Raw genomic sequence first — 20,162 nt, 5'->3', positions numbered from 1 at the left:
TGATTTGCCATCTCCCTTTTCATTCAAGCAATTTCCTCGTCAAAGGTTCGGATCCGTTCGTCATAACTTGGGTTCGTAGGTCTATGAGACTCACGGTTGTGTTGCCTCGAGCGACGCCTGTCGCCTCGGCTATGATCAGTATCTCTTCTCCTCCGGGGAGGGGTATCACGATCTTGCTACGAGTCGGAAGAGTCATAATTAGTTATGGGCATATCACGTTCGTCCCTAGATCCTCGAGTGGTCGTCACGACTCGGATGAACCCGAGTCTAGGAGCAAAAGCAAAAAGCTTCACCCCTTGTCCGGATCCACCCGGACAGGGGAAAAAAACGCTTCACCTCTTGTCCAGATCTACCTGGACAGGGGAGCAAAAGCAAAAATGCACCCATCACCCAAACCTACCCGGGTAGGGGAGCAAAGCACAACTTTTCAACTTACCCGGTTAAGGGGCAAACGAAAAAACTCTACTCCCTCACACAGCAAACCTGTATAAGGGAGTGGGGGGAAAATGATAGGATATAATCCGGATTCCAGGAATCCGGACCCCCTAGCAGCTTCTACCCGGGTAGACTAGTGGTCCAGGGCTGGTACATATTAACTCGGACAGAGATCCTAACCTGGGTAGAATCCCGGACACAAAACATCCAATTGACCCCCTCGCCCGGGTGACCATATGAGTACAAACCGACACTTGCTGGACAAGCAACAGACTGACATCCCAGGTGATAGGGATAGCACCCAACGGTCAACTATTGGACGGTTGAGACAAATTCAGGAACATTCCAAAATACTATTCTCCCGCTGACACCAGGACACGTGTAGGGGGTCCAACCCCTACAGGTGTATGACCAGGATTCAAGGTACACTATCTTAAACCCTAATCGTTGGCCTAAAAATAGACCAAGGAAGAGAGGTTTAAGGATTACTCTCTCCACACACTCATTTCTACAAACATGCACTCACTTAAAAAGCTTAAATACTACAGCAGCCATACACAGCAGCCACCATAGACACTCACCCTCACATTCTCTGATAGCTTATTTTTCGTCCATTACTCCGATGCCCGTAATTATTCTAACGCTGGAGGCATCACGGGGCTCAAACCCCCCTTCCGTGTTGTTTTGTAGGCTCCCATCCAGCAGCAACACCGCAAGACACATGTACACAACGGAGGAGGCACCGGAACGGAATCTGGAGGTAGCACAATTTGAGGGGGTGTTGAAATATACTAGACTAGACTTTTGTGACAATTGTACTAACAGCTATACTAGACTTTTGTGACAATTGTCATGTTCATATCCTTACTTTATACTAATAGCTATACTAGACTTTTGTGACAATTGTTATGTTCATATTCTTACTTTATACTAACAGCTATACTAGACTTTTGTGACAATTATAGTTGGCAGTTTAGCAATACCATAAGTAGCAGACAGTTTATTTTTGTAACATAGACTTTTGGTACATTACTTACTCTATATATCTAGCTCTTGGGCATGCAATTAATAGAGAACAAAGAACACTAATACAAGAGTTTCACTTTCCAAGCTTCTCTTACATTACATTGCATCAACACACAACAATTAATTGTTTCTTCATTTTCAATGGATTGTGATTATACCGTAGACAGAAGTCTATCATTGTCTGAATAAACTCGAATCAACTAAATTCATCCTATAAATCAATTTTTTTTTTTAAATTAAGTGAAAGTTGCAAACCTTATTTTTGAAAATAAAATTTGAGAAGTAGTAATTTTGAAAATAAGTTCAAAATGATAGTATTTTTAAAACACTTTCAAGAAGATAGTGTTTTGAATAATTTTCTATAATTGTTATTATTTTTATTTAATATTATTTCAATTTTAATAAGATCTGGGAATAAATTATTATCATAATAACGTCTTTATGATATTCTACGAAGGAAGAATTTTTATGATATTCTGTGAAGGAAGAATTTATTTGAATGTTGGGGCGTGCTTGAATTGATCTATATTTTTATCTAACTAATATGATTTTGAAAATCCTTGCAAAAAATAAAATAAAATAGAAATATGATTTTGAAAAGAGAGATACTTTCACCTAATCCATGCTCTTTACTAATAATCAAAACCAATTAGCAGAATATATATCTGAAACACCAGAATTATCAAAATATCAAAATTTCATCATTATCATATAAGTATTTTATTAATAATAATTTTATTTATTAGATAATAATTATCATACAACTTATGAATACTCTTATATGGGCGAGGATTTTGCAATGTAATCACAATTCTGTCAACAAAATATTACATCTCGGGCAAACTATTCGTTTTAATTTTTAAAACACAAATAATTTAATTTATAAAATAATTTTGAAAAACTCCTTTCATATTTAAGAATTTATATAAATACGGAGTTGAGTTGCTCACAAGATTGTATTAAAGACGAAGAAGGTCGTGATAACATGATTATGGCAAAGGCAAACTCCGCCTAATGCACCATAATAATAACATATTGTAGAAAAAAGTTTAGTAACAAATTAATTTTGAATTAAGATTATCATAAAAGTTTTATTACACTTTTATATTAATATGTCAAATATTTAGACATATAAGAACTCCAACTAGCGTCACACATATAACATTTATCTATTAAATGTCTAAAATAATTATAAATTCAGAATTTTAAGTTTTCATGAGTTCAAAGACCCTACAAACAAACTAATTATATATGATGGTACTGGATATTTTTTCTTTTTCATTAAAAATTATATAAAAACATAACAATTTTATTAAAATAAAACATATCATTCTGAAATAAATTTATATTAACATGTATTTGAGAATAATAAATTAGAAAAAGTTAAACCACTATAATCGCTATTTATTTTTGTCATCCATATGGCTCACACATATTCGGTTATGTTTTGTGATTTATTATGTCTCAAAACTTAAAATAGTGATATATATGATGATTCCATTAGCTAAAATGAGTGCCCCTAGGGATCGGTGGTCACATAATAGTTGTTTTTGGCATAGTGGGCACTTTGATATAAAATCCATTACACATACCGTATGAAATTGCCAAGCAGTGAATGAGCTCAAAAAGGCTCAATTCAGATTGCCAAGCAGAAAGGATCGCGAGGAACTGGCATCTCCAGCACCTTGGAAGTACTACTTAACTAGAAATTGGTAGTAAATTAGTAGAAATTGGTGCTACTTAAGAAGATGACTGCTAGTCTAGCTCAATCTCAATCAATTTTGTTAGTCTGCCGATGTCTAGCAGACTAGCACCCTGCTGTTATATTAACTCTATCTTTTCTAAGCACTGCTCCACCCTGCAGAAGGCTCGATTTCAGTTTCCTTCAGAACCTGTTAGTTTGCTTCAGTTAGTCATTACCAGATCAGCAGGTAGAGCGAATAATTGTAGTTTCATTTGATTTATTTTATGCTTTTGGAGATCAGCAACGTCTGCTGAAATATGAGAGTACCGCCACAGAGGAAGCAGCTTTTAGAATCTATAGGTTAGTCTTTTTTTGATCTTTGAGTTTTAGGTCTCCTTTTTTTTTTTATTAGTTACAATTTTCATACTGTAAGATTTTATGCAACCCTCAAAACACAAGTTGCGTGAGGATAACCAAGTGTAGTTAATTACCTTCATTCTCATAATCAGTTCATACATCAATACTTGATTTACATTATTCGAATGTTCAAATAGAACATGATGTCGCTATAAATGCTTTCGATTCAGCATCTTGGTATCACTGGTTTGTCATCAGAGGCTCAGTATCTACAGAGAGACTCTTATATACAGTGGAACGAGAAGAAGTTGAAGTCAAGTCCGACACCCAAGACCCGCTTAGTTCATTTATTTTATATTCAAATTCTTTAGAGTGTTGTCGAACAGTTGCTGATCCATGTGTATTTTTGATACTCTCAAGCTCAGCGACAACTTCTTTCATTGTTGGCCTTCTCCTCCCATTCAAGTTTAAGCATCTATATGCAATGTTAGCAAATCCAATCATCTGTTCCTTTGCTCCGTCATCGGTAATCCGCGAATCAAGAATTTTTTCTAGGCGATTTTCTTCCATTGCCATTAAAAAAATTGTTGCTAGACTTCGTGCTTCATTGTCAAGTCTAGCTACCAAAATTGGTCTTTTTCCTGTCAAAAGCTCCGCAAGAACTACTCCAAAACTATAAACGTCACTCTTATCTGTAAATTGGCTTGACTGGAAATATTCAGGATCCAAGTAACCGAATGTGCCTTGTACTCTAGTTGTCAGGTGAGTCTGATCAATAGAAATTGATCTTGATGTTCCAAAGTCAGCCACTTTTGCTCTGTACTTCTCATCCAAAAGTATATTTGTTGACTTGATATCTCGATGATATATTGGAATTGATGCAACAGAGTGTAAATAGTATAAAGCTCCTGCAACTTCTGTGGCTACACGTACACGGGCATCCCATGTAAGAGGAAAGTACTCATTATCGTCATGGATATACTGCATAAGTGTTCCGTTGGGGATGAACTCATAAACGAGTAAAGGGACCTCTGTCTCCAAGCAGCATCCATATAGCTTTACAATATTTCTGTGATTTATTTGTGATAAAATAACAACCTCGTTAATGAAATGTTCAAGTTTGCTTTCATCTTCTATCTTGGATTTTTTCACGGCAACAATTCTTCCATCTGTCAACATTCCTTTATAGACAGTACCCAGTCCTCCTTGTCCAACGATCCGATCTACATTATAGCGGTCAGTTGCCTTCTCTAACTCCTTTGAAGTAAATAATTTGCTTGTCTCCATGTTACCTTCACTAGAAGATACTTGTTGACGCAATAGCAGACCACCATTTCTCTCAAAGAACTTCTTCTTAAGCTGTTTACGTAGTTTTCTTCGTCTTATTACTTTGTACAACCACCATGTAGTAGCCAACAACACCCCTAGAGTAGCACAAGTGGCTGCAGTACCAATCATAATGGAGATTAAGGTCAGATTACATCCAAAAGCAGAGTACAGGGATTGTAGATTTGTAGGAATATATTCAAGTTACAACAATATCTTTGCATTCGGATATTTGAGTAAAATGTAGGCGCACATTAAAATAGTTTTACAAACATAGCTTCCTGGTCTCAAATATAAACAACTGTCTGCTTGATACTCCCTCCGTCCCCTGTCTCTTTTTAGTTGTCACATTTGGTTTCGTGTCGGTCAAATTGACCAAAGTTTGACTTACTAATATTTTATCAATTGAAAAAATAAAAAAATATGTCAACGGAAATAACTTTTAATCTACTTTAAGATGTAATTTTCAGTTTTTTAAAATAATGAAAGAGTGGCTTATAATCCTTGGTCAAAACTTAGTCAATTTGACCAACATAAATAGAAATGTGACAACTAAAAAGGAACGGAGGGAGTATTAAGTTATAAATTTTAGTGTTACTGGTTGTATCTCTTTATAAGGTGGAAAACATTCTAACAAGTCTGGTCTTGTGTTACAAGACTTAATTCTTATGCTTATATAGATATATACTATGAATCACAAGTACTAACAAGTCATCACACGTGCGTGCCAATATATATATATATATATATATAGAGGGTTTTTTTTTTTTTTTTGGTGGTATATATATATAGAGGGTTACTATAGTGAGAACTTCTTAAAATGAGAACCGTGAGAACTTCCTTAATTTATCATATTTTGACTAATCTAAACAGCAAACTAGTGGGTACCCAATATAAAAAATGTATATAAAACTAGTCTCTCCCTAGCTAGTAAAAAAAAAATCAAAAAAAAAGTCCACTGCCACGTCATCAATGATTTTTTTTTTGATTTTTTTTTTCGGCTAGCTAGGTGGAGACCTTAATGATATACATTTTTTGTGAAGGTGCCCCTGGCGGGGCCCTTCAAATGAATGAGATTTTGATAAATTAAGAAAGTTCTCACGGTTCTGATTTTAAGAAAAGTTCTTATTTGAGCAAGTGCATATATATATATATATATATATATATATATATATATATAAGGATTCCTATTATGAGTAATGTAATACTCCCTCCGTCCCAAAATACATGTCACTTTTAACTTTTACCTAGTCAAATTGACTCATCTTTGACTATATATAAAAAATTATTTCTTTATTATTTTTAAACATAAAAAGTTATATCTTATAATAAACTAGATATATTTTCTAATGACATTTTTTTGTTAATTTTTTGCAATTATATAATACATATAAATTGCAGTCAAACTATAGTCAATTTGACTAGTTAAAAGTCAAAAGTGACATGTATTTTGGGACTGAAGGAGTAATTTTTTATTATCTTCACCTTATATTCAACACCATCCTAGTCACTATCATCATCTCCGATATGTATAGTTAATCATTTCTTTCTTCTTGCTATAAATCATTAAATTTCTTTTTCTCTCTTGACATTTTTTTGACATTTTAATACTCTCAACCTTTAATCTACATTTCTCTATGACAGTATGACAGTTTATTTGTACAGAAGCAATAATATCAACCACCTTATAAGCAACAAATATATCTAAACTCCATTATTTTGTACTATTACTAATCTGTATTAAAAGAATTATATACCTGTTTTAAGTAATAATGTTTCCCATATCAACGGCTCTATGTTCTTTTGGGAAGACGCATATAGGTTTATGTGATCACCTTATGTCTTTTTGGGAGTACACTTGTGAGGTTTATGTGATCATCCTATTTCCATTTCTTTCTTCTTTGACCTTTCAATCAAAGGTTGTTCCAGTTGCTCATTTATTAACTTTAATTTTAACTCATAATTTCTAGAGAATATCGATTCCTCCTCTTAACTCTATAAATACAAGTCCCCTAATTTTCATTTAAGAGATCAAATACACATATTAGCTAAAAAAAACTTTAAAATATATGTCTACAAATTGACTCAAATCCATGAGCTTGTGAGAGAGTCCTTCAACCAATTCTATAACGTGAACTCATCGTTTACATGATCTTGGACCTATCTTTGTTCATCATCTACTCTAATATCACTTGTTATAAATGGTATACAATATAAAAGAGGGTGAATGTATTGTTTAGCATTGTATTAACTTTTAAGATTTCTTGATTTTTGACTTGAAATTTAATAAGTATGTTACATAATTTTATATTTGCATGCTAATTCAGAGAATTGAAAACACAAAAACATAAACTCGGGGGGTGTTTAGTTCATGATTACTGAGTCTGATTAACGGTAATCGGAATCTCAAACCCATGTATTGGTATTTGGTTTAATAGTTTTGCTGAATGAAATGGGAACGTCATTCCCATTTGATGGGTAAATTATTCATTAACCATCCCCGGGATATCCATTTCAATATCTCTCATTCCCATTCTCGATTATCATTCCCGCTCACCATCCAAATGTCCTCTTAAAATTAATATTTTATTAAGTTCAAGAAGCTAAAATTTGAGCATAGAAATATGTATTCTCAGTTATACTTCTTGAAGAGTTTTATAAAGAGGTGTTCTTAAAAAATAATGTAAAAATTAAGAATGGAGAAATGTTTCTTCATACAGCAGTACACACCTTCAATACATTTTCCTAATTAGGCTAAATAGATATGTTGATGTTGTCCTTACCCGATTAGGACGTCTCTACTTTTGACCACAACATCTTTTGGTTATTTTCTTTGTCCATTTTTAATCCTTAATCGTTCATCTTTTGTGTGCTTTTCAAGTTGATCAATGATGCGTACAAATATTACGGTTGTTTATCTCCGTGATCGTCCAAAATCAAACTAATTATTTATGTTGTGGATTCTTCTCTACAATTTGATTTTTGACTTGTCAACAAATTATTTAAACGGTAGGGTTATTTTCCGGTCTATAGTTCTTCTTCATTACAAGCTTTTTTGAGTTTGCTACAAAACTTTACGATAAATGTAATTGAGTTTCCAATAGGTGAGTCCTGTACAAGCTTTCTTAAATTTGCGTCATGTGGTTTGAGAGTTTGCGATAGAGTATAGTAAGATGTTGTGAGTTTTTTATGAACTTTGTGGTGGACATAAATACTTGTTGAAAAGCCACTTTGATGTACAATACCTTTCAAAGTTTATGGTACAATATTTTTGTTGATTTTGTGGTAAGCTATTTTTGACTTTTCGATATTTAAGAAATTTGCATTTATCGACATAGAACTTATAACATTTTTAACTTCATAGCTTCCAAAAATATTTCTTCGAATTCTGATATATGAACAAACTAAAATGCTTCTTGATTATCTATTGTAACCTTGATGGTAGAAATCCGCATTTTTTGACATAGAACTGATAACATTTTTAACTTCATAGCTTCCAAAAAAATTTCTTCGAATTCTGATATATAAAACAACTAAAATGATTCTTGATTATCTATTATAACCTTGATGGTGATGTTGATGTTGTAAGAAAAAAAAATAATTATAGTATCATGTCGCTTTATTACAAGTATATTTCGACTTCCTAACATGTTCGAGACAAACATGTAAAATATCTAAGAGATTCAGTATGACACTTAATGTTATTATAATGTAGTCATGACATGTATTCAACAAGAATTGTATGTGTTTTAAGAAAAATATTATTAAATTCACTTGTATTACATTTTCAATAACTCGCAATTTATTTATTATATAAAATTACTTAAACATATTTAAGATATGCACTTATCATATTGAATTAATATAAGTGGTGCATTATTTAAAATTTTCTTGAATAAGCTATTATCTGTTTGGAGATTTATGTTTTACGTTAAAAAAGGAGTGATTGACACTTTGCACCCCTTATGTTTAGGCGCTTTTTCGATTTGGTCTCAAACAATTTTTTTTGGCAGTATGCACTCCAAAGTTTGAAAAGCGCTTCGCTTTGCACCCCTTTGACCAATCTCCGTTAATTGACCGTTAAAGTTAACAGATTTCAGGTTTTCACTTTGCACCCCACAATTTTAATTTTTTTTTATGAGTGTTTTGAAATATTTTTTTTCAGTATTGAGGAAATATTTTATATACAACAGGTACAGTTTATTAATGCATCACACAAAAGAACAACTATGGGAGTTTGGCTTGACAAAAGAAATGTTAACTGACCAGGAATGGTATGAAAATTTGCACACTAGTCTCAACACTCTCATTTAACAGCTACTTACTATGTTGCTAACTACTGTGTTGTTTCATGTGAAAACTGAATGCAGAAAATAGCAAAACCAGGTGAGTTGAATTATGATAGCTTAACAACAGGATCATCTTTCTTCACCCAATTTGAGGAGGAAGAAAACGTATCCCAGTCAGTGAACGTGAAGGCTGATGGATAATGAGCACATCTTGAGATACCAAAATGTTATTGGTCACTTGAAACCGATAACATGTTTTTGGATTGTCAAGCTACTTGAGTTGCCATGTAAATTAGTATGAAAGTGTAATCTAAATATAAATTAGTATTCAAAACTTTTCCCCCCAAATTAGGCTTCTGAGAATTGGAACATCCCTTGACCTGTCACGTAATAAAGGGCTTCAAATTCTACAATCTCCTGGTGAAGAACAATACTAAAGTATATAAAGGTAAAAGGTCTGAAGAATGTTGTAACAAGACATGGGGAAGTGCCTGTCAGTTCGAGAAACTCAGTACCAATTTACAAAGATTGCATAGCTGAAGCTCATGACAGACAAACTGGTCGACTTGGTACTCCGACAAGCAAAAGATATAAGTATATAACAACCAAAACAATGCCTGATAATAGCACGACAGGTGATTGTAAGTTGTAACAGACTTTTTACAATGCGTGTGATTCAAATGGTTTTATCTGAAGTGAAATCCCTCATGCATCTCCTTCATGTCATTTTCAATCTCTCTTTCTACTTCATTGCAAAGAAAAGCAAGGGAGATTTGTGATGATTTTAATTTCTTTCCACCTACAGTAGTTAATCTAGTACCCTCCATTACGTCAATGAGATGATGATAAGCATGGTAAAGAATGGGTTGAGTCAAGTACTAGTGTCGTACTAGTGTCGTTCTATTCTTTTCTGATCTAATTTATTATTCATTTTATCAGCTCCTAATTAAATCAATGAATACCCGGTGACAAAGATGAAGTGTGGGGGATTAGTGCCAGGCTGCAACTTTGATCATTGCGTAGCTGATGCTTACTCAATCAACAAATTTCTCGTCGCATGGGCAGATATGACTAGATCCAACCTCTCTGGGAATATTAGTATGGCATTAGTGTCCTCCCCTGACTATTGCCATTCACTCCTCCATCCGCGGAACCCTGGACACCCTAATGGTGTCATTGACAACTTTTACATGCTTGTCAAAGTTGCGTCGTCTAATTTACCACAGGAACCACCATTGTTTCATCTCCAAAGCCGCATATACAGGATCAAAGGCAACCTAATTTCTCGTCTTGAGGAAAATATTTTTCACTCTTGAGGAAAATATTTTTTTTTTGAAAAAAAATATTTCAAAACACTCGTGAAAAAAATTTAAAATTGTGGGGTGCAAAGTGAAAACCTGAAATCTGTTAAATTTAACGGTCAATTAATGGAGATTGGTCAAAGGGGTGCAAAGCGAAGCGCTTTTCAAACTTTGGGGTGCATACTGCCAAAAATAATTGTTTGAGACCAAATCGAAAAAGCGCCTAAACATGAGGGGTGCAAAGTGTCAATCACTCTTAAAAAAATAGTGAAAATAAATCTGAAAATTTAGTGAGGTAATGTACTATAAGAATTGACCGTGTTAGTTATTCTACGCGCTAGCGCGCTATAGAGTCAGGATATTACGTTATCAATGAAACTGAAATTAAAAAACAAGTATGTTTCATATAGATCGCCATTGTTGATTGGCCTGCCCCCACTAAAGTTTCTGAACTTAGATCCTTTCTTGGGTTGGCTAATTACTACAGAAAGTAATTTTTATTTATATTTATAATGAGGTATTCAAAAAATTGTGCAAAGCCTCACTGATTTGCTAAAGAAGGACAGGTTGATTGTGACCTAGTATAGGACTGATCCAGGGTAATTCAAAGGCTAAGACGAAGAATTCCAATGGTTCGCTTTTTCGGTGCCAAATCTTCCTACAACATGAAACCATGAACATTTTTATAAATTTAGTAAAGCGCAAGTACCTGTTACTATGATTGCAGCTTTCTTCACAATATGATTACCCTTTAATTTCACGCAGTTGATATTCCCAACAAGAACATACCCATCATGGCATGAGCAAGTGTAGCTTCCTGGTGTATTGGTACAAGACTGCTCACATTTATTTCTTTTTAAGTTGGATCCTGGTATATATGTTGTGCACTCATCGATATCTGAAATTAAAAAATCTTATCAGACTTACATATATAGTTTGCAATAATTGATTACATCCTGGTCTAAAAAGATTGATTATACAAAAACTAGTTAATTAGAGGTTTTATTCAAACATAAATTTTAATGGATTATATATAATCTATGAATTTTAATTGATTATATATGATTTTGATTTTATGCAATGCGGATTTTAGATAAAATATCGCAGATTTGATATAGAGGCTTTGGGATGTAAGTACAACTCTTCAAAATCTCATGAATTCTATTGGGATATTAAAAAACTAAAAAGACACTGAACAATCTCACAAAGTCCATCATTATATGAAGTTCAAAAAAATCCATCAGCATTTGAATACCATAATATTTTAATGAATTTCAAATAATCTCAATTGAATTTCATCAAATTTTTAAGTATAGTTTGAAATCCTGATTGAATACCACTAGATTTCGTTATATAATTCAAAATCTTAATTGAGCCCTCAAGATTCAAATAAATTTTTGAAAATTCGAGTTGATCAATAAACTCCGATTTCTTAAATGAAAAAGAAACTTTTACGATCTCAATGAAATACACATTTAATATGATATTTCGGTAATCATCAACTTCTAGATGTACCACCCTATGATTAGAATTAAATTAATTGTACATAATGAAGCAATACCTTGACATCCTTCCCGCAAATAAGGATTTCCTTCGTATCCTTCATCACAAGAACACAAGCGTTCCTTGCATGAAGTGTGTAGTCCACATTTATCTCGATGAAAGAGAAACTGGCAATTTGAGTATCTTTTCCAATCAAGTACCACAGGAACGGTTTTCCTGATTTGCACACTATAGATATCTTTCAACCGTTCAAACCAGTCCTGATCAACGATGAATCCATACCTGCATCAAAGAGCGGAGGAATGATATATACACATATTAAATATAGATTAAATTATAAGGTTGTGTTCATTTGCATGGAATGGAATGGAGAAAAATTGAAATGAATTTTGTACTCTAACATGGTGTTGATTTGAGAAAATGTCTATAATTTTAATTCCTTCAATCATTCCACCGCTACTATTTTAACTAAAATTCCAACCTACGGAATGGAATGTTCATTCCACTTCTCATGTTTGCGCTTTCAGTCTCATATTTAATTAATGTTTTCTCATACTTTCTTTTTTATCCATAAAATTTTTATATAATTTTTCATTCTATTCTCTTCTCATTCCGTTCTGTTCCATTCTATTCAAGTAAACCACATAATAATGCTAAAATTGTTGAATCAAATTTTATTATTATTCAAACTTTTAGTGATAGCGGGTGCATATTTCATGGAAAAGAAAGACACGGGAAACTATTTTATACATTAAGTTAGTTGTATTATTTATGTAATATTTATTGTTTTCTGGTCAAGATATTGATCAATATTCCATAACACCCACCTTTATATGCTATAATAGGTAAACAATATAAAAAATTATTAATATATAGAGTCAAATTCTATGGAGTAAACAAAAACATTGGGGTATTGGAGTACAAGTTACAATTTTTTAGTTTAATCAAAAATAATATCTTTCATTATCCAATTTTTTATGTAATTTATCATTTATAAGTTGTCTTGCACAAAATTATCAATCAATCGATAATATTTTCCTACTTTAACAAGTGTTAAGATTAATGTTCTGCTTAATTTATAAAACTAATTATTCTACATTTTGATTACAATATTTATATTGTAGAACATAATCTCCAAGTTGTCGAATGTTTACAAATATGGTAGGACAAAAAATAAATAAATTTAGATGACTAGATTATACTTTTTCCAATTTTCCAATCCAATGTTGTTGTCTACATAGAACTTAACTCTTTATATATATACACACGTTATAAGTATAAAATAGGCACAAAGTATATCAATTCATTACATACAAATGATTATAATGTTTAGAAACCTTAGCAAATACTTAGCAGGCTGGCTTACCTACTCGGCCCCTTGCTGCATCTCGCTGAAGCTTGGCTGGAACTGGCAGGATTTAACAATGGCCGTATAGTCTGCATGAAGTCTTTCCCATTTGAAAATTCCCTGAAACTTGTTTGACAACAGTTTATTCCGAAACAAGTGTTATCGTTTTTTGTTGAAGAAGTATTGCACAATGACACGCACCCTCCAGCTACAAAATCCGATTCAGTTGATGCTAATAAAGCATGATTGTCACAGCCCATGGCAACGAATCGATTTTCAGTGGCCGAGTATGTAAATGGATATTGTATATAAATATCTGAGCCATTCGTCTTATTTGCACAGTCAGTGGTTATTGTATGCTTGATGCGAATTGTGCCCTTATTTACTGATATTTCCAGCACCTCCAGTGTGTTATTGTGATAGTCCCTGAGATGAGCTTTTCCGTTGTTGCAAAAGATTTCCATTGCCTCATTAGCTGAACAATTTGGTCCCATTCCGAAAGGGTAACTGATTAACAGGCTGCCGCATCGTTCTTCACATCCAGGCTTTGCTACTGACCGCATATTCTGCGCATATCCTTGCTTTATGAATAACATGACTAGTAGCATCATCTGTAGCGACCAGTTTATGCTCATGTCTTTGGATGAATAATGCATGAAAATATCGATCACTTGTGTGGATATATGGATAGCCATTTCACAATGTGTGTGGTAACCAAGTTTTGGTACGTAAAGACCAAAAACTCTTCCGGTCAACTATGCTCAATTCACTATGAGCCATTGACTGAGCTTCGGATTGTGATTATGACTTATTACCCCTCCGTCCCGGTCAATTGTTTAAAGGAGTTGAGAAATATATAAAATGGATGGAAAACAGAATGAAAATGGGTCAAGTGGTGGGATCATTAATTTTTAGTATATAAAATGGATATAGTGGAGTTTGTGGTGGACCAATTAAATATTTTTGGTAATTTCTGAAATTTTAATAATTGAATAAGATACCCTCGAAAAGGAAATATTAAAGAAATGATTGGAGCAAAGGGAGTAGTAGGTTAAAATATTTATTTTAATAATAGTTTATGGGTTATAAAAAATATAACGATAAAAATAAAAGTTATTTATGAGTAAATTATAATTTATGCATAATTTTATCAACAAAAAATTTAAAAATAAGGTCACTCAGAAAAAAAAATCTCAAACTAACTTTCGGCTCTAAGAGCATCTCCAACGACGTTGGCTATAATCGTTGGCTATATAGGACCTGTAAGACATTATGTAAAATTTGCCGAACCTGTAAGACATTTTGCTTCAAAGGTATTGGCTATATTAGTTGGCTATAATTTAAAAATAGTATGTTATTAATATTTTAGATTGTTAAAATAGAATATATCAGTTCAATATAGTAATAAATGATGTGCAATCTTCCTACAGATTTCTTACAGACCTGTAGAGGTTCGACAAATTTAGCCATCCACAAGAGGTTGGCTAAATTTATAGACAACAGCTGAGCATGGTTGGAGTTGTGTTTTTCGAGCTGTTGGCTAAATTTTTTTATTTTAAGTATGCCAACTCACATTTTACCCAAGGGTTTTCAATGGTTGGAGATGCTCTAAGTCAATTTTAAATCGACTTATTGTAACTTAACATGTGTGTGCGCAATTATGCAAATGTATCGCAAAAACTCAATGAGACGTCCGTCCGGCAAATAAGGACCTCCTTCGTATCTGTTTGCAAAAAAACTTGAAATAATTTTATTAAAACTGAATATTAAATTTGAATGTCAAGACCCAAGGCAAGAGTCGAGACGATCACATGATAATTTAAAATGGATTAATTCAAAAAAAGTAGATCGATCTTTTTTTTTATTTCTTCAAGTTTATCTATAAATAGATTTTGGCAAGGATTAAATACATTTTTTCTGTAAAATTATGAATTATTATCTCAGTTTTCAGTTCTACTTGCGTCTAAAGTCCAAAGTGTGCACCTGGAAAGTTGTTTCTATTGATGAAGGTTTCAAAAATGGGGTGTCAATATTCTATGGCACCTCAGACCACAAATATACAATATTCTTGTTGTCTTCACAGGTTCTCTAGTTCACCTGGTTAGCCTTGCAAATACAGTTGTAACTTTCACCTCATATTTTCCACTAGTGACAATTTCGGGCAATAGGTCGGGTTCGGGTCGGATTGTCTTACCCGATTCAATTTTTGGGTCAACCCGAATCCGACCCGAACCCGAAACGGGTTGAAAATTTCAACCCGAACCCGACCTGTTTAGTACCCGATTGACACGAAAATGACCTGTTTTGACTTGAAATTTATTAAAATTTAATTATATTTATTATAATATATTAAATATATATATAAATAATAATTTAATGAGATTATGTGTGAAAAAAATTATTCTTAATAAATTGTTTCAAAAAAAATATTCTTAATAAAATATAAATATATGTAATTTTAAATATATATATATATATATAATTAATATAATATATTTCATATATAAATATTTCGGGTCGGGTTCGGGTACACTGGATCAACCCGAACCCGACCCAAGTCTTTCGGGTAATATATTACCCGACCCGAACCCGACCCGAAATGTAAAAACCCCGACCCTAATTCGTATTTTTTCGAGTCGGGTTCGTGTCAGGTTTCGGGTCGTGTCGGATTTCGCCGCCCCTATTTTCCACTACCCCATACTTCTATCTTTAGGAAGAATCATGACAGTTCAACATCCATGCTCTATACATATGTGAATATAGTATGTAGTTCAAAAGTTCAATGCTTCAATAGATCAAGATAAGGTCAACTGCATCACATGGCTATTGTGCATTATTAATCTCTCATCAACATCATAAACAAATGTCTTATTAGGATTTTACAGACAGCCTCTGTGACATATTTACTGTTGACTGCGAATAATGAAGCCCGATCCCCTTCCTATGTACGTTTAAAGAATGTTCAGCCCCCTTTTTATCTACAACAGTATCTACCCTTTGTGACCAATACAATAAATGAAAAAGATTAAGGAATGAAGACAGTATATATATATGTACCAAAAGAATTTGAGAGCTTTTAGATGAGGGAATAAATACTAATGCATTTATCTGTCTGCATTGTGGGCAGATACCCTGGTCTTGATAGGTTTCAGCTTCAAGCCCATGCTTTCGGGGGATAGAAGCTCTGGAGCAATGCATGATGGGCTTAGGGGGCTCCGGGGACTGCCACTGAGTTGGCTTGGCCTGTACATGCCATAACCCATAAGGAAATACTCCATAGGAATCAACATTGCATGTGGCTGCTCTTCTGTCACCATTGATCCACAGGCTTGTACCTGCATAAACCAGTTCTGGAGTGGTTAAAATACACACATTTACTCATATTTCATCAAGTTCATGAGTTACTATAATAAATTCTTTTACGAAATTAAAGATATGCCATACACCTCCGTCTCATTTTACATGTCAATTTTTGACTTATGACGAGTGAAATTGACTATATTTTGACCAAATTTATATATATTATATAACTGGAAAAAATTAAAAAAAAATTATACCACTGAAAAGTACATTTAATATATTTTTAAATGTACCTTTCAATTTTTTAAAATAATTAATAATTTTTTTTTAATAATTAGTTCATTTGACTTCTTGAAACCCAAAAAGGACATATAATTTGGGACGGAGGGAGTAGTATTATCTTCATCTGAAATATATTGGACAATAAATATATGTATTACGAATGGTAATGGACATTAAATATTACATACCTCAACTAGCGCACTGTATCTTCTATCCAGCTTTGCAATCATATGGACAGCTTCTGAATGGAAAGGAGAACTGTCTCCCACAAAGATGAGAGTTCGACATCTTAGCCTCTTTAATCCTTCAGTAATGTCTGGTCTCCTGCTCATTAACAAAATGAAGGTTTAGGAAAGAAGAAACATGACTACAGAAGTGGGTGTCCTCCCTTCAAAGAGTGATGCAAAAGGGATATTCAACCTAAAATGATATCTTACCCATCAATTGCTTTAAGATACCGCAAAACATTTCCACTCTGCCTCTCATCCAGCAACTGGGTAGAGAGATCAACAAGAAAAATGATATAAGTAACCAAAAGAAAAAATCTTTACAAGTTTTACACTAAGAAAAGAATTTAAGTTCAAATGAAAAGAGTTTAAAGAGGCCAGCACTAACTCTTCTGCATGCTTGAACTATATCGGACTCTGGGACTTCTGCATTACCACGAAGTTCCTGGCCGTATTAAGGTCGTGTTAATCACACCATTCACAAATGAACAGATCAAAATAAATAAGGATATAGAACACAATTGTCAAGTAGTAAATTACTTTGCAGAAGTACCGGTAGAGCAGACACTCCTTTAACATATGAGACATTCCATAGAAATATAGCAGATTCGACATCACCTACATGCACAAATTTTTTTGAAGTACTAATATGATTTTGTAATCTAATCTAATTACAATAGACGGAACTCTGAATCGATACCTTGTTACATAACCATTCCGTCCAAGAAGGTGCCTTACATAAGGGGGAAACAAGTATTAAACCAAGCACCCGATCCCTGTACTTTATCTGTAATTTTGAACCTTGCACTAGTCAATAAAGAGTCATATATAGGATGAGGAAACAAAGACAAAAATGGGTGATTACAACTACAGTGTACAAAAACATACGGCAAATAGGGTGAGGATATAAGCTCCTGCCATTGCTCCCATGCACATTACTGCACCAAGCCTAAACAATATGAGATTCAACAAATAAGTTACACCAAGCAAAACATATCAAATTCCACTAGTAGAAATAGCATTTTTGAAGTGTAAAACCAATATGCTTAGATGATTTTGAGGGAGTAAAATAATACACATACATTAACAAGGTAGCAAAAGTAAGGTGTCATTTAGTTACCTAAAATGATTTAGTACTTCAAGGATTTGATCTGCTAAATCATCAACACAAGGAACAGGTTCTTCTTGACATATTGCTGCAGCTCCCAACTGCAAGAACTCTTGTAAAAGCGCATATAAAATGTAAATAATGGCATTCAGTAGCAAGGAATGAAGAAAATGACTAAAAACAAGGTAGAAAAGGTCAAGGGTAACAAGGATTTCGGAAGCAAGCAATATGCAGACCTCGTGCCCTGGAGGACTAATATGGTAGATGCAAAAATTGTGAAGCAACAAAGAAGCTGCTTCCGGACAAAAGAATAATCCTTGGAAACACGACATATCTGCATACATTTATGTAGTTGAAGCAAATTCGACTGATGAAAACAAAATATAATTTTTATAATATTGGGAAAATCATAAAAGAAAACTACCAAATCCGATAAAGGAAATTACCACTTACGATTAAGAGCTATATCAGGATAGGTAAGCAAAGCAGGTTTATCCGGGTCTCCATACACAATAACAGACACAGAGCCGCGGCCAGTTCGTACAATATGCTCCTGGATAAACATTGCACAATACACATTTTAAAAAAATTCATCGGAAAAAATACAATTCCAAGCTGCATTTTAATAGCCCATGTGTTAGGATATTCTTAATGAAAACTGTATTAGTAAAGAAACATATTTTAAGCCTAATTAATTTTTAATTTATACTAGCCTAATTAATTTTTGCTTTGTAAAAAAGGCTAGAAAAATACAGTAACTGATGACAAAATATAATTTCAGAAATAAACATGCCATTTGGACTTTATCCCTTATTGAGGAGCTTACTCCATCAAGTAAGAATATATTGCTAACTTATAGCAGGTGATTAAGTCAAAGAAATCTCTGCTTTTAAACAGTATGATAAGTAAATGTTCATGTTTCCAACTTTTCAATCATTATATTCTTAACAAGTTAGTTTCACTTTAACAATAAGATTATCTTCCAATTACTAAAACGACAACGACACATAACCAAATAAAATAACTGATGGCTTCTTCAACCATAAAGGAAGGAACAAGTAAATGACAAGTACTACATATTCATGACTGGAAACATCACCAGTAAACACAACAAGTTACAAAACAAGCAAAAAAGAACATATTCAATCAATTCGGTAAAACTCTCTATTCTCAAATACTCGATCACAAACTGCAATATGATTCTGAATCAAAAAACAAATACTCGATAACTTAATTCCACATACACTATTTAACTTCAAATTACTACTCGAGAAAAACAAAAAAAGGAGCAAAAACTATAATTCTACCCCTAACTTACTAAGATTATATCAAAACAAGGCCATTACGTTCCTCAAAGCTAGTTATCAAGAAACATACACACAACTTTCCAAATGCAATGTTGTAAAATTCATCATTTCTACAAATTAAAATCAAAATATAACAAACATTCATTGCACAATCAACACAACATACTATATATAATGCATACATTCCCATAAACATACCAACATATATGTATTATTTTAACTCGGCCCAAATACCGACCAACATACAAGAAAATAACAAATGGTTTATACCTTTCCGCCAAGGTAGATAGTTTCCATATCAACAGAAACCGAATCTCTTGACTCCGCCATGGCCGTCGGCTCTTCGTGTCGGAATGCAGCCGAAGCCTGGCGTTTCTCTCTTTAAACTTTTCTCTCTCTAGACTTTCTCCTTTCTCTTCTTTGTTTCGTGTTGATATGTTTTGTTTTCTCTCTCTGGAAAGGTGCTAGAAATAAGGCTTGAGTTTCAATGGCTTATATACAAAGCCATGCATTCTCTCTCCTTTGTTTCTCTCTCTAGAAAATATAGGTAGAGACAACTGTATGTAGAGATTGTGGAATAATATTGTTTGAAACTCCACCGACTATTTTCTTGTCATTAAACAACGGCGTGCGACTCTCCATCACTGCAAGAGTGAACATAGATATAAC

The 20,162-nt window shown here is 33.4% G+C and overlaps 2 protein-coding genes across 2 annotated transcripts; both read right to left on the bottom strand.

Moving 5' to 3' along the window:
* Nucleotides 1-3,609: 3,609 nt before the first annotated feature.
* Nucleotides 3,610-14,009, bottom strand: LOC108197306 (wall-associated receptor kinase-like 8). The gene is made up of 4 exons (XM_017364888.2): nt 13,288-14,009; nt 11,980-12,203; nt 11,128-11,316; nt 3,610-4,944 (listed from the first exon to the last, which is right to left on the bottom strand). The coding sequence occupies exons 1-4, from the start codon at nt 13,962-13,964 to the stop codon at nt 3,743-3,745; spliced, it is 2,292 nt and encodes a 763-aa protein (XP_017220377.1). The 5' UTR covers nt 13,965-14,009; the 3' UTR covers nt 3,610-3,742.
* A 2,028-nt stretch (nt 14,010-16,037) lies between these two features.
* LOC108197307 (protein NDL1) lies at nt 16,038-19,954 on the bottom strand. Its single transcript, XM_017364889.2, has 11 exons — nt 19,764-19,954; nt 18,640-18,739; nt 18,423-18,520; nt 18,199-18,287; nt 17,967-18,027; nt 17,779-17,865; nt 17,619-17,696; nt 17,467-17,523; nt 17,289-17,344; nt 17,040-17,175; nt 16,038-16,604 (listed from the first exon to the last, which is right to left on the bottom strand). The coding sequence occupies exons 1-11, from the start codon at nt 19,821-19,823 to the stop codon at nt 16,374-16,376; spliced, it is 1,053 nt and encodes a 350-aa protein (XP_017220378.1). The 5' UTR covers nt 19,824-19,954; the 3' UTR covers nt 16,038-16,373.
* Nucleotides 19,955-20,162: the final 208 nt, after the last annotated feature.

Source organism: Daucus carota, chromosome 8, assembly GCF_001625215.2.
Source record: "Daucus carota subsp. sativus chromosome 8, DH1 v3.0, whole genome shotgun sequence".
NCBI classification, from domain to species: domain Eukaryota; kingdom Viridiplantae; phylum Streptophyta; class Magnoliopsida; order Apiales; family Apiaceae; genus Daucus; species Daucus carota.
The sequence above is the reverse complement of the archived record's forward strand: the minus strand, read 5'-3'. Positions and strand labels throughout refer to the sequence as shown.